The 13099-nt window shown below is 34.3% G+C and overlaps 1 protein-coding gene across 4 annotated transcripts in view; it reads right to left on the bottom strand.

The window, feature by feature from the left end:
• pdm3 (pou domain motif 3) overlaps positions 1-13099 on the bottom strand; it is a 1106201-nt gene that overhangs the window by 777331 nt on the left and 315771 nt on the right. For all 4 annotated transcript variants that reach the window (XM_069842807.1, XM_069842806.1, XM_069842809.1 and 1 more), the window contains exon 2: positions 5025-5176. In XM_069842807.1, coding sequence (XP_069698908.1) covers positions 5025-5153 — 129 coding nt within the window. In that variant the 5' untranslated portion in view covers positions 5154-5176. The remainder of the gene's footprint in view (positions 1-5024; positions 5177-13099) is intronic.

The raw sequence follows: 13099 nt of genomic DNA, 5'->3' as shown, positions 1-13099 counted from the left end.
TTGTCCTATACGGGTTTTTCAAAAGATAGAACTTAACAGAATCACAGTAACCAACCACATACTGCTTATAGTAAACTGAGAAATCATGAAAGGCCATACACAAGTGAACAACCCACAACATAATTAAGAAGCTAGGGCTTCACAACACACAATGACATAGACCCCATATCTGAAGATGACACACGCCGAGTGTCGAAAACGTTCATATAAATCCAAATATTAAGATAGGCACAGGTGGTAAACAAAAATTGATATTATAATACAGTGAGCTTATCGGCATCTCCAAAATGAAACTACTGAACTCTAATATTAGTCAATATGACGAAGCTGTGGTTCAAAAGTAGATATTGTAAAATAATGCAGGAAGGTTGCACAAGTGTCTTTTTTTCCGGTAAGAAAACAGTGGAAACAGATCGTTCAGGGGACAGTTTTAAAACTAGTTTTATTGATATCGTGTACATTCAAGGAACGAGCACTCAACAACCGAAAAAATGCAAGTAATCCTGTAATAGCCTGTGTGATTAAGTTTCCCTTCCAACACGAACGGCAGGCCTACCGTTTCTTTGTCAGTTTATTGCGAAGCGAGTGATCCGCCGTTGTGCGTTTCTGATTTCAGATAAAGATCCTTCAATTAATTTGCTTCATGTGCATCATTTCCCGATACATCGACGCCAAATTATCAACCTAAATACGTACAATTCTGTGACACTGAAACTAAAATTTAACGTTGGTATTGTGTGGTACAAATTCCTAGGCCTATGTCTGAACAAATGAAATGCAACGGAAAACTATGAATTGGTTATCCCAGGGATGCAAAAGTGTGCTACTTATTGTGGCACACATCACAAGCCGGAACACGTGACTCATCTCTGCCTTTCACCCGAACACGTCATTGGAGTAGGGGAGAGGAAGTATGTATTCGGTGTCTTTACGGATGTCACAGGTACGTCATTCAAGGCCGGGGTTTGTGGACGGGGAACGAACTTTTTCCCCATGCTTTCATCCCTCTTTTCCCTAGTTATCCATCCCTGAGCTATCCAATACATTAAAAACAGTTTTTTTTTTCGGAATATACTTTTCTTGTCGTTAAGACAGACACCAAATGGACAACTTAACAAAAGTTTCATTCGGCTAGACCAGCCGTGGCGAAAATGTGACTCACGAGCACATTGTGGCTCGCAACGATAGCTGTGCATTTCTCTTGCTTCCTACCTTCCCCAACTCCCACCCTCTCACTCAATGGAGTCGAACTCCGTTCCATTTGTATTTGTCTCTGACCTGTGAGTGGCGTATCGTCGTAATGTCTCTCTCGAAACCATGTACCTCTACAAAAACGAAAGTTTCAAGGAGGATGGGAGGATGCATATTTTTGCTGACAATATGATGGGAATATTAAATGTATGATTTGTTCACAAATATTACTAGGAAAACAGTTGTATAACATAAAACGGCATTATAAGTTACTACATGTTACTGATGAAACATTAAAAGGTTAAGTGTTGTTGTTGTTATTATTATTATTATTATTATTATTATTATTATTATTATTATCATTATTATTATTATGATCTCTGTACGTCGATCCTTTTTCAGCAGATGTACGAATAATGCGGTTAGATCTTCAATTTAAACTCTCAAATTTACAATGTGATGTTAAATGAAAGCTAGATGTAAGGACTTGACAAATGTTGAACTTTTCAAATCTTTGGAAAAAAAAAATAAATATTTGAAGCTTCGTTCTTTCGCTTGCTCTGTTGAAGCCATGTTCGCTACAACTTACGTTTGTGAAAAATTATTTTCAACAATGGAAATAGTAACAACCAAATTTAGATCACGACTGACAGACAAATACCTTCGTGATCAACTACGACTGGCAGTAAGTGACATAATTCCTGATTTTGAAACTCTGTCGCAGAGACATTCTGAAGACAGTTAATTTTAGGTTGTGATAATGTGTCCTATGTTTTCTTGTTCATTTCTTTCTTCGTTACACGTACTAAACATTAGTTTGTAGCCTTTTACTGTATACAATTATATTTAAGTGCTTGACGTAAGGAAAATGAAAATCCGTTAATAAGTCAGACAGTTGCTTCACTTCCCCTTCGGGTGTCCGCCTCCCTCCATAGGTGCTATGCACGTTGCAGGTTACACAGTGGCTCGGCGCACGATCACATTTTCGCCACGGCTGGGCTAGCTTGTTCTTAATAGGCTAAGCATGAAATGCGTCTATAAAGTAAATTACATTGCTTGCATATTACTGAAATTATATTTTAATGTTCATGACTAGGGACCGGATTTCTATGTAATACAATAGAATAATAATCCGTGGCGCTACAGCCCGTGAAGGGCCTAGACCGACCTGCCGGCCTCACGCCCACATGTCGAAGCAGAGGTGGACGATCATCCAACCAGAATGGAGGTATCGTGTGGTTAGCACGATGATCCCCCCAGCCGTTATAGCTGGTATTCGCAACCGGATTTCGCTACCTATCGTAGCTCCCCAACTGCATCACGATGCTGGGTGGGCACCGGTCCCATACACTGGCCGAAATTTCATGAGAAAATTTCTTCCCCCATGAGGACTCGAACCAGCGCGCATTCCGTAATGCGAGTCCTAGGCGGGATGCCTTAGACCGCGACGCCACGGCGCGGGACTTTATGTAATATCGAGGTGTGAAATATGTACATATTTATGTAAGAAAAATAAGCTGAATATGTACCAAAATATGTAAAATCATGAAAATATTTAATATCAATATCTGGCAGGTATAGGATAGGTAAGACTCTCCAGTTGTGATTTCATAGAGCACCCGACTTTTTTACCGCACACTTGACATATTACTATTTTTCCATCTATAGTGAAAGTCTGAAATTAAATCACAGCTGAGGTGCTGAGGCGAATGCCACACCGAACCTGGCGACGCGTTGTTTTGTGTGAAGAGAATTATGGGGGACACACCTACTAATCCTGTAGACACTTAGGACACCAGTTAGTGTAAAGTGGATGTATGTCTGAATTATGAATTACCTAAATAATGTGTATATTTGGGGTAGTTATAGGGGATAGCTTTGTGCCCACCCTGTAGATACTATAAAAACCCCTAACCATGCGGCTCATGCCAGACTTGACACGGGTTTTCCCTGGAAGGATTAGGAAGAGGATGGGTAAGGTTGCAAATTGCATGGGAACGGCTTGTTAAGACGTGTGCAGAACAATTATAGTTCGAGATAAATCACGTCGTCCTCGTCCCACTCCACCGCATGAAGGCAACGCTACTTTCTGAGTGATTTTTACAATACAGGGTAGTTGTATGAGAAAGGTTGCCTTTTGTTCATTCATATTTGCAGTGGGCGGTATGGGGTGAGTGTCTCTATTGCCTTCTGGACGTTTTGTTTCGTCCCGAAATATATCTTTTCTTGGGTAGATAAAGAGGCTTTTTAAATCTGTGTATTTCAAATTGTAAATTTCCCCAGGAGAAGATTTTTTCTTTTTTTTTTTTTTCCTTTTAGAGAAGTAAAAATGAATAAACCCCCTAAATATGTATATTTATGTAATACCAAGCCATAATATGTAATGTGGGGTAAATATGTAAAAATATGTAGTATCAAATTTTAATATATGAATGGTAATTACAAGATTAGCAAAGGTTTGTTATTTATATACGGTTAGGTTGAAAGGAATATAATACGTAATTACATAAAAATACAGTCCCTATCCATGACTACAAGGTGCATCATTCTGGTCGCATACTGTCATTAGTGACTTTTCTCTCCTTTCCCATTTCAAGAACGACTTACGGACAGGGCCGGCCCGTCCCTATGTGCTACAGCACAATGATAATTTTTGCTCAAATAAAGTGTTTGCAATACCATAGTATTTGATCTGTTATTTGACAATTTCCCGTGGTTATGTTCATGACGCGTTATAAAGTGTTTAGTCTTCGCTCTTAGCTCTTTGGTGCCTCAGGGGGTTCGTTGTGCTACTCAAACCTTACATGAGAATGTAGAAAGTTAATGCGCATGTGCGAAGCTGAAATAACTGCTCTGATTGGCTATTTTTACGCGGGGAAGTGCTGTAGTCAGCTTCAGCACAACACAGCTTGGAGATTTCAAAAGTAAAGCGTAAGGAAAGAATGCTTGTTTGTGGAGGAACTCGGAACTGTGTACAATGTATTTGGTAATTCAAATGTTCGACTGCTGCTGCCATCTACCAGTTTTTGAGGTTCCTCCTGAATCAGTCAGCAAGCGACGGAAAATTGAATCCCAGAAAATTGATGCCAAGGAGGTATGTAACCGTATAATTCAGGGAACTACTCATCGTTTCCAATCTTTAAGCTACCTAGACGCAACAAAATTGTTAAACAGCGAATTTTTTGACAATTTTTTGCATAATTTTCCTGAACGCGAACTTGAAGTTGCTGTCAACAGTTATACTGTACTGAACAAAAGAATGTTAAAGACACAACTTGGAGTTCTATACGGAAGATCCGACTTCCGAAATATAGACGGCTGTTCAATTGTTACAAAACATAGTCTCCAACAATTCACGGGATCCATTCTGTGAAGTAACGAAGTTGTTAAATATTTTGGTTACAACACCAATGACCACTGCTGAGCCAGAAAGATGTTTTTCTTGCTTGAAACGCATAAAAACGTTTTTAAGGAACACTATGTCCCACGATCGCCTCACTGCTCTTACAATACTGTCAATAGAAAAGAGTATAATGTCCAGGATGGAGGGATTTAACGTTTAACAGCAGGGTAATTGACAAGTTCTGCGGTAGGAAGGAACTCCATATTTCGTCACTAGACGAGTCTCAAATTAAGATAAATACATATAAGTGTATACAGTAGGCCGATATAGAGATTGTAGCACACTCATTATTTTGACCACCAGCCGCTACTGCTTACGGACAAACACTAGGGAAGAAGATATTAAATTTTCTCTTAAGGAAGTGCTCCAACGCACGCAGTGGTCGGTGTTGTCGCTGCTAGAATGAAGCAAGTTGTGTGCGATGACTCACCTCAGATTTCAGGTTGAGCGGTGCGTCGGGGTCCCGCTTCATGCAAGCCCCAGCAGAGGCGGTGGCAGGCGAGGTGGCTGCAGCCAGCATTACGTCCCCGCTGTCCTCCTCCTGGCCTCCCTCGGCCATGTCAGCCTCGCATCCTGACTCGTCTGCAACAAGCACGGCACTCATTTTACAGCTGCTTGCACGTCATGCTTTCATAACCTTACTCAATATCATTCACGACATCTCAGCCTAATTTAGAACAAATCCTGAGGAGATATGCTTGATTTTAGACAAGAATTGAATGGTTTGATTCCAAAACCTCCTCTTATGCTCAAAAACCGACTTTGACCTAATAACTATAGACAGGAATCTACTCTTTCAAATTGAGTACGGAGTTTACGCAACAAATCAAATGACTTTACTAAGGGTGGTAGCGCGTGGTCCTGTACTACTCCCGCATCAAGGACGGGGCTGTGTTGTGTATTACAAAAGAATAAACGACTACTCTTTGCCGTAAACTTTTAACTTAAAATGTTACTGTTACTGCATAAATGTTTAAAGCCGTATTACGACAATCTTTCATGTAAAATTTTAACTTAAAATATTATTTACTATTTTTAATGAAATGTTTAAGCCTATCTTACAACAATCTTTGATGTAAAATTTTAACTTAAAATATTATTGTTACTATTTTTAATGAAATGTTTAAGCCTATCTTACAACAATCTTTGATGTAAAATTTTTACTTAAAATATTAATGTTACTACTTTTAATGAAATGTTTAAGACTATCTTACAACAATCTTTGACGTAAAATTTTAACTTAAAATATTATTGTTACTATTTTCAATGAAATATTTAAGCCTACAGTACATTACAACAATCTTAGATGTAAAATTTTTAATTAAAATATTAATGTTACTATTTTTAATGAAATGTTTAAGCCTATCTTACAACAATCTTTGATGTAAAATTTTAACTTAAAATATTATTGTTACTATTTTTAATGAAATGTTTAAGCCTATCTTACAACAATCTTTGATGTAAAATTTTAACTTAAAATATTAATGTTACTACTTTTAATGAAATGTTTAAGACTATCTTACAACAATCTTTGATGTAAAATTTTAACTTAAAATATTATTGTTACTATTTTTAATGAAATGTTTAAGCCTATCTTACAACAATCTTTGATGTAAAATTTTGACTTAAAATATTAATATTACTATTTTTAATGAAATGTTTAAGCCTATCTTACAATAATCTTTGATGTAAAATTTTAACTTAAAATATTAATGTTACTACTTTTAATGAAATGTTTAAGCCTATCTTACAACAATCTTTGATGTAAAATTTTAACTTAAAATATTAATGTTATTATTTTTAATGAAATGTTTAAGCCTATCTTACAATAATCTTTGATGTAAAATTTTAACTTAAAATATTATTGTTACTATTTTTAATGACATGTTTAAGCCTATCTTACAACAATCTTTGACGTAAAATTTTAACTTAAAATATTATTGTTACTATTTTCAATGAAATATTTAAGCCTACAGTACATTACAACAATCTTAGATGTAAAAGTTTTAATTAAAATATTAATGTTATTATTTTTAATGAAATGTTTAAGCCTATCTTACAATAATCTTTGATGTAAAATTTTAACTTAAAATATTATTGTTACTATTTTTAATGAAATGTTTAAGCCTATCTTACAACAATCTTTGATGTAAAATTTTAACTTAAAATATTAATGTTACTACTTTTAATGAAATGTTTAAGACTATCTTACAACAATCTTTGACGTAAAATTTTAATTTAAAATATTATTGTTACTATTTTCAATGAAATATTTAAGCCTACAGTACATTACAACAATCTTAGATGTAAAATGTTTAATTAAAATATTAATGTTACTATTTTTAATGAAATGTTTAAGCCTATCTTACAACAATCTTTGATGTAAAATTTTAACTTAAAATATTATTGTTACTATTTTTAATGAAATGTTTAAGCCTATCTTACAACAATCTTTGATGTAAAATTTTAACTTAAAATATTAATGTTATTATTTTTAATGAAATGTTTAAGCCTATCTTACAACAATCTTTGATGTAAAATTTTAACTTAAAATATTATTGTTACTATTTTCAATGAAATATTTAAGCCTACAGTACATTACAACAATCTTAGATGTAAAATTTTTAATTAAAATATTAATGTTACTATTTTTAATGAAATGTTTAAGCCTATCTTACAACAATCTTTGATGTAAAATTTTAACTTAAAATATTAATGTTATTATTTTTAATGAAATGTTTAAGCCTATCTTACAACAATCTTTGATGTAAAATTTTAACTTAAAATATTATTGTTACTATTTTCGATGAAATATTTAAGCCTACAGTACATTACAACAATCTTAGATGTAAAATTGTAACTTAAAATATTAATGTTACTATTTTTAATGAAATGTTTACGCCGTATTACGACAATCTTTGATGTAAAATTTTTAATTAAAATATTATTGTTACTACTTTTAATTAAATGTTTAAGCCTACATTACAACAATCTTTGATGTAAAGTATTAATGTTACTACTTTTAATGAAATGTTTAAACCGTATTACAACAATCTTTGATGTAAAATTTTAACTTAAAATATTATTGTTACTATTTTTAATGAAATGTTAAGCCTATATTACAACAATCTTCAACAAGGTTCTGGTGATTATGATACCACAACTTATAATTACACAATTTGTTTTTGTTTTTATTTGGTGTTTTTCATTTATATCTTATCTGTCTTTTTTATTTGTTTTTTTTCCTTCTCTTTTCCATTTTTAATTTGTAATTACACTTGTATCTGTTTTACCTCTTTTTCGTGTTGTATGCAATATGTTTTTTTATCTGTACTGTCTATTGTGATTGGGGCTTTACCCTGTTATGGACATAAATAGATAAATAAAATAAGGTTATTATTCTTCCGGTGGTAGTCCTGGTGAAGACGAAAATGAAAGCAGTGATGATTTTGGTATTCATAATAATTGTAATGGTGCTAGTGATTAAGTTGGTAGCATTGTGTGTAGCAGTAGTTACGGGGTTTATTGTGAAAATGTTGTCTGTGAAGTTGGAAGTGGTAGTAGCAGCTGATATATTCCAAACAGTAGTGGTAGTTATGGTTGGAGTACTCCTAATAATTTGATTGTGATGGTTGCTATATAGACAAAGAATCAGTACAAAACAGTTAACTTCCGCTTGTTCTTTATGGTTGTGAAACTTGGACTCTCACTTTGAGAGAGGAACAGAAATTAAGAGTGTTTGAAAATAAGGTGCTTAGGAAAATATTTGGGGCTAAGAGGGATGAAGTTACAGGAGAATGGAGAAAGTTACACAACACAGAACTGCACGCATTGGACAGTAGAAGAGGAAGTTTTTTGCCTTGCTACTAATGGCTCCTCTAGACGTATTGACTTCATAGCGTATTCCCAGACTACCAAGAAAGGATATATAATTGATCCTACCATAAGGATTGAAACGGGGAGTAGCCAGCCGGAGGATGTCAATAAAGAAAAGATCAACATTTATCTGCCAACAGTTGATTACTTCAAAGCAAAATACCAGCTTGAGGACATTGAGGTGATTGGTCTTCTTATTGGAGCTTGTGGTGTGATTCCCAAGTTCTTTGAACGCTTCAGGAAGACTTTTGAACTACCACAGACACTTACTACTGACAACATAACTTCAGTTTTGAAACGCTCTTGCCAAATTCTGAGTCATCATATTCACTCTGTTTAATTTTTTTTATTCACTTTCTATTCATACATGTTTATTTTAATTTTCTTTCTACAAAATTTATGTAAACATTTAATATTGCAAAATTCATGTAGGAGAGTATACTAAGTCCTTCTGGGCTACCTCCAATGGGAGGCAGTTATTATCTTACCTCATCTGACATAATTAGGAACATTAAATCCAGACATTTGAGATGGGCAGGGGATGTAACACGTATGGGCGAATCCAGAAATGCATATAGAGTGTTAGTTGGCAGGCCGGAGGGAAAAAGATCTTTGGAGAGTCCGAGACGTAGATGGGAAGATAATATTAAAATGGATTTGAGGGAGGTAGGATATGATGGTAGAGACTGGATTAATCTTGCTCAGGATAGGGACCAATGGCGGGCTTATGTGAGGACGGCATTGAACCTCCGGGTTCCTTAAAAGCCAGTAAGTAAGTAAATAAGTGTCAGTAGCAGCAGGGGTGCGTGTATTAGTAGTTGTGGTTGTAACAATAGTGGTTGTAATATAGATCATGGCATCAATATTAGGCCTAGTTGTTGTAATGACGGTTGTGTTAGTATTAAATGTAATAGGTGTAGTTATGGTAGTACTAATTGTAATACTACTGGAGTTAGTATTAAATAAGTTGTGGTATTAATGGGAAAATTAGATGTAGTAGTGGTAGTAATAATAGAAGTAACAGTGATTCTGGTAAAATTAATTGTTGTAGTAGTAGTTATTGTAATATTGTACGTAGTAATGGTAATTCCAGTAAAATTAATATTGTAATGTTTCCAGCAATATTAGTTACGGTAGGAAAGTTTCTACTATAATTTATTTGTCCGGTGATGTATTATTATCATTATTATTATTATTATTATTATTATTATTATTATTATTATTATTATTATTCTTTAGTATACAGTATCCACTTCGTATAAAGCTCTTTCTCCACAGAAGCAACATTTGTTTGGAGTTTACAAATGAGGAAAAATTGGCATCACGTCAAATACAAATGAAGCCGGCTAGATATGCACTGCATGTAATTAAAACCGAAAAGGTCAAATCGAGTTTCTTTTTGTTCTGTAGACATACAAACACGAAAACAAAACTACGAATGAGAAAAGAAAAAAAGGACGAATTATCTAATGCCTGTTTGTGCGTGCCTTTCTTAATTCCTTTCATTAAAACTCACGTCTGTTTTTATTACCCATCATATAAATCACATCATAGACCCCATAGCAGCAACATGTTTTATTAAAATGCGAGAAGAAAGAGAGAGGATGGAGTGGGTGGGGTTTATCGCATGCGGCGTCTGCGGAGCACAGCGACCTAACTCACAGCGCCTTAGTCATCGGATCCCCAAATTTGGTGCATTCAAATTACTGCATCAGAATAAAACTTCTATTTATATAACGTAATAATAACCCTCCTGGCAAACTAATATGCATGCAAGGTGTTTTCAATTAGTTAAGTGAATTAAGTGCATCCATTTTAGTCTCCATTAATTACATTCATCAGTTAATGAGTTGTAACTGAATGGACATGTGGAACTAAGGCTTTCATAGTAGGAACGGAATGACGACACAGTATATCGAAACGTCGAGTTTTCTTCCGCTAAACCGGTTTTAATAACTTCAATACTTAATTGGGATATAAGGTAATCTACATTAACCTCATTAAATAATGTGGGAACGTGTTGCTATAATTTAAACTTGCAATCAAAGTCCTTTCTAGACAGTTTACATCCATTAAAATAAACTTGTAGGAGCAATCACACTTTCCACAGGTAACAAGTAGTGCATACAAGTACTTTTTTATAGGCCTGCATGGCGTATTTGTGTACGTACTTCTGTTTGTTCGGTATGCGTTGGCCTATACATACAATATATTTTAAACTAACCTTCGCGTTATGTCTTATTGTACTGCTGGGAATATATCACTCCGGAGAAAAAGAGATATGTCTTAAAAGGAAGAAACGTTTTTTTATGCATATGTAGGCCTTTTCTACAGACACAGAAAATTATAGAAATAATGATAGTAGTAGTAATAATAATAATAATAATAATAATAATAATAATAATAATAATAATATCTAATCTTCCTCAACTTGGTGGGATTGCCAAAAAGAAAGAATTTTAAGCAGTACCATTTAAAAGGTATGACATTAAAAATGTCTTATAAGCAAAGCTCGGAACTTGGGGACTTGTGTGTCGTGCGCTTGAGTAAGGTTACAGGTACAACGTACACAAAGCTCACGCTGCAAGTGCTCAGGGACAGTCGTGTGTACTAAGAAAGTGGTCACATCGAATGACAGGAAGACGGACGAAGAAACTGTGTCATGTCGAAGCCAATGACATTCAGAGAATTACAGGTAAACGGTCTGTTAGAGGAATGAGAAAATACGTGTTATTCGACTGGGTGTTATGGAAGTTTGAAAATACATTTCTTAAATTTTAGGTACAGAATTTCGTGGAGGAATTCTCAGGAGATACATTATTTTCTTCGAATGAAGAGTTTATATTTTGTAAGTTGTGCCACACATAAACTAGAGACTGGAAACGGGCATTCATTCAAAGACATTGCAGTCTCTTAACTCGGTGGAAAATTTGTCCATAGCCATGGATCAATTCGTAGTGGAACCTTCCCTAATAGTGACATAGAAATTGAAAACTATTTTCGAGAAAAATTTAGGATACTTATCTTTCTCGGATACGAGATCAGGTAGCAACTGCTGAAAATCGAACAGGAAACAGTGACAGTGAAAACATTCAGTATTTTAAGTTTGCTACCGTCACTTCACGTGACGTGAAAATAAGTTTCTTTCGTTTCAAATCATGTTTAACTAACAGACGAAGAAGTTACGGGTTCGAAAATCTTCGAATCCATGTAGTCATACACTGTAATAAAATGTACAGAGCAGAACTGTAAATTTGATATATTTTGCATGTTTATATATATATTCTTTAAAATTACGTGTTTCAAGCTGCAATATTATTATCAATACGTTGCTCCAGCCAGGAACCACCTTTATAGCAGACCTGACAGTACCTCTGTGCTGGAAGCGGGAGTTTGTTGACATTGAAGTCCGGTCGCTTAGCCACGTTCAAAGACACAAGTCCCCAAGTTCCGAGCTTTGCTTATAAGAAATTGGTTTACAATAAACTGAAATTTACAGTAGATTATGTTTTATAATTAAGATATGTATTGAAGCTGTCTTGTTTCATTTTCGTGCCCTAGTACAGGAGTGATTCCACTTCAAACCAAAAGATTTCATATTGCTATCTCCAATTTTTTTATTTCAGCCACTTTTAATTCTAAAATAAATTTGATCTGTGTAATTTTTTTTATAAATCTAATTTCGACAGATATTAATTTACGAAATTTTCGAAAAACAGTTTGTACCAATTCCTCGGATCTATCTTCGGTTCTAATCATTCATATTATTTAGTCTTGGGCTCGGATGAAAGGTAAAATCCCAGTGAAATAACGAGATATTCTACCTATCAGGATTTGCGGCTTGTCCACTTCTTTCACTGGACCCCTCAATAATTTTAGAAGAGTCCTATATTTTTAGGTTATTGACATTATAGACGAACATGCTGAGTATTTATTAATTATATGAAATATGGACATTTTAATGCATACGTGAACATTGTGTGCATATTGAACTATTATTGCTGACGTAATTTCTGGCAGGAACAAACCCCGCCACTGGAAGACTGCATACCCGTCACAGCCGGTAAGAGACGTTAGCCCGAGAGTGCACTGTGCTGATGACCGCTGAACAAGAGGTTACACCAAGAAACGCAGGGGAAGACAATACATTGCGCATGACTAGGGATCGGAGTCCTATACACTAAGAGACGGAAAAAAGCAGGATATGCACTAAACACAACAAACTATTCACTGTTAAAATTAAAAAATATATATTTCACTGTTACTGATGGTTTTTCTGCTATACATAACTTAAAAAGTTTTGTAAGTAACTTTAAAAGTTGTATTTAATAATAATAATAATAATAATAATAATAATAATAATAATAATAATAATAATGATGATTTATTTTAGCTGGCAGAGTTAAGGCCGTAAGGCCTTCTCTTCCACTCAACCAGCAAAAAGTGTATATACATATGCATGAACTTACAAAGAATCCAACAATTTGATTGAGATGAGAGTTACATGTATACAAAAGTTATTTACAAAGTAAACAACAAAATACTATGAACTATTAATTAAACACTGAAATAAACTGTGTAGCAGAATTAAACTAAAATACATAGAATGTTAATATATTTCAAATAATA

The sequence above is a fragment of the Periplaneta americana genome, chromosome 13, assembly GCF_040183065.1.
Source record: "Periplaneta americana isolate PAMFEO1 chromosome 13, P.americana_PAMFEO1_priV1, whole genome shotgun sequence".
NCBI classification, from domain to species: domain Eukaryota; kingdom Metazoa; phylum Arthropoda; class Insecta; order Blattodea; family Blattidae; genus Periplaneta; species Periplaneta americana.
This window is presented reverse-complemented; position numbering and strand designations above follow the sequence as displayed.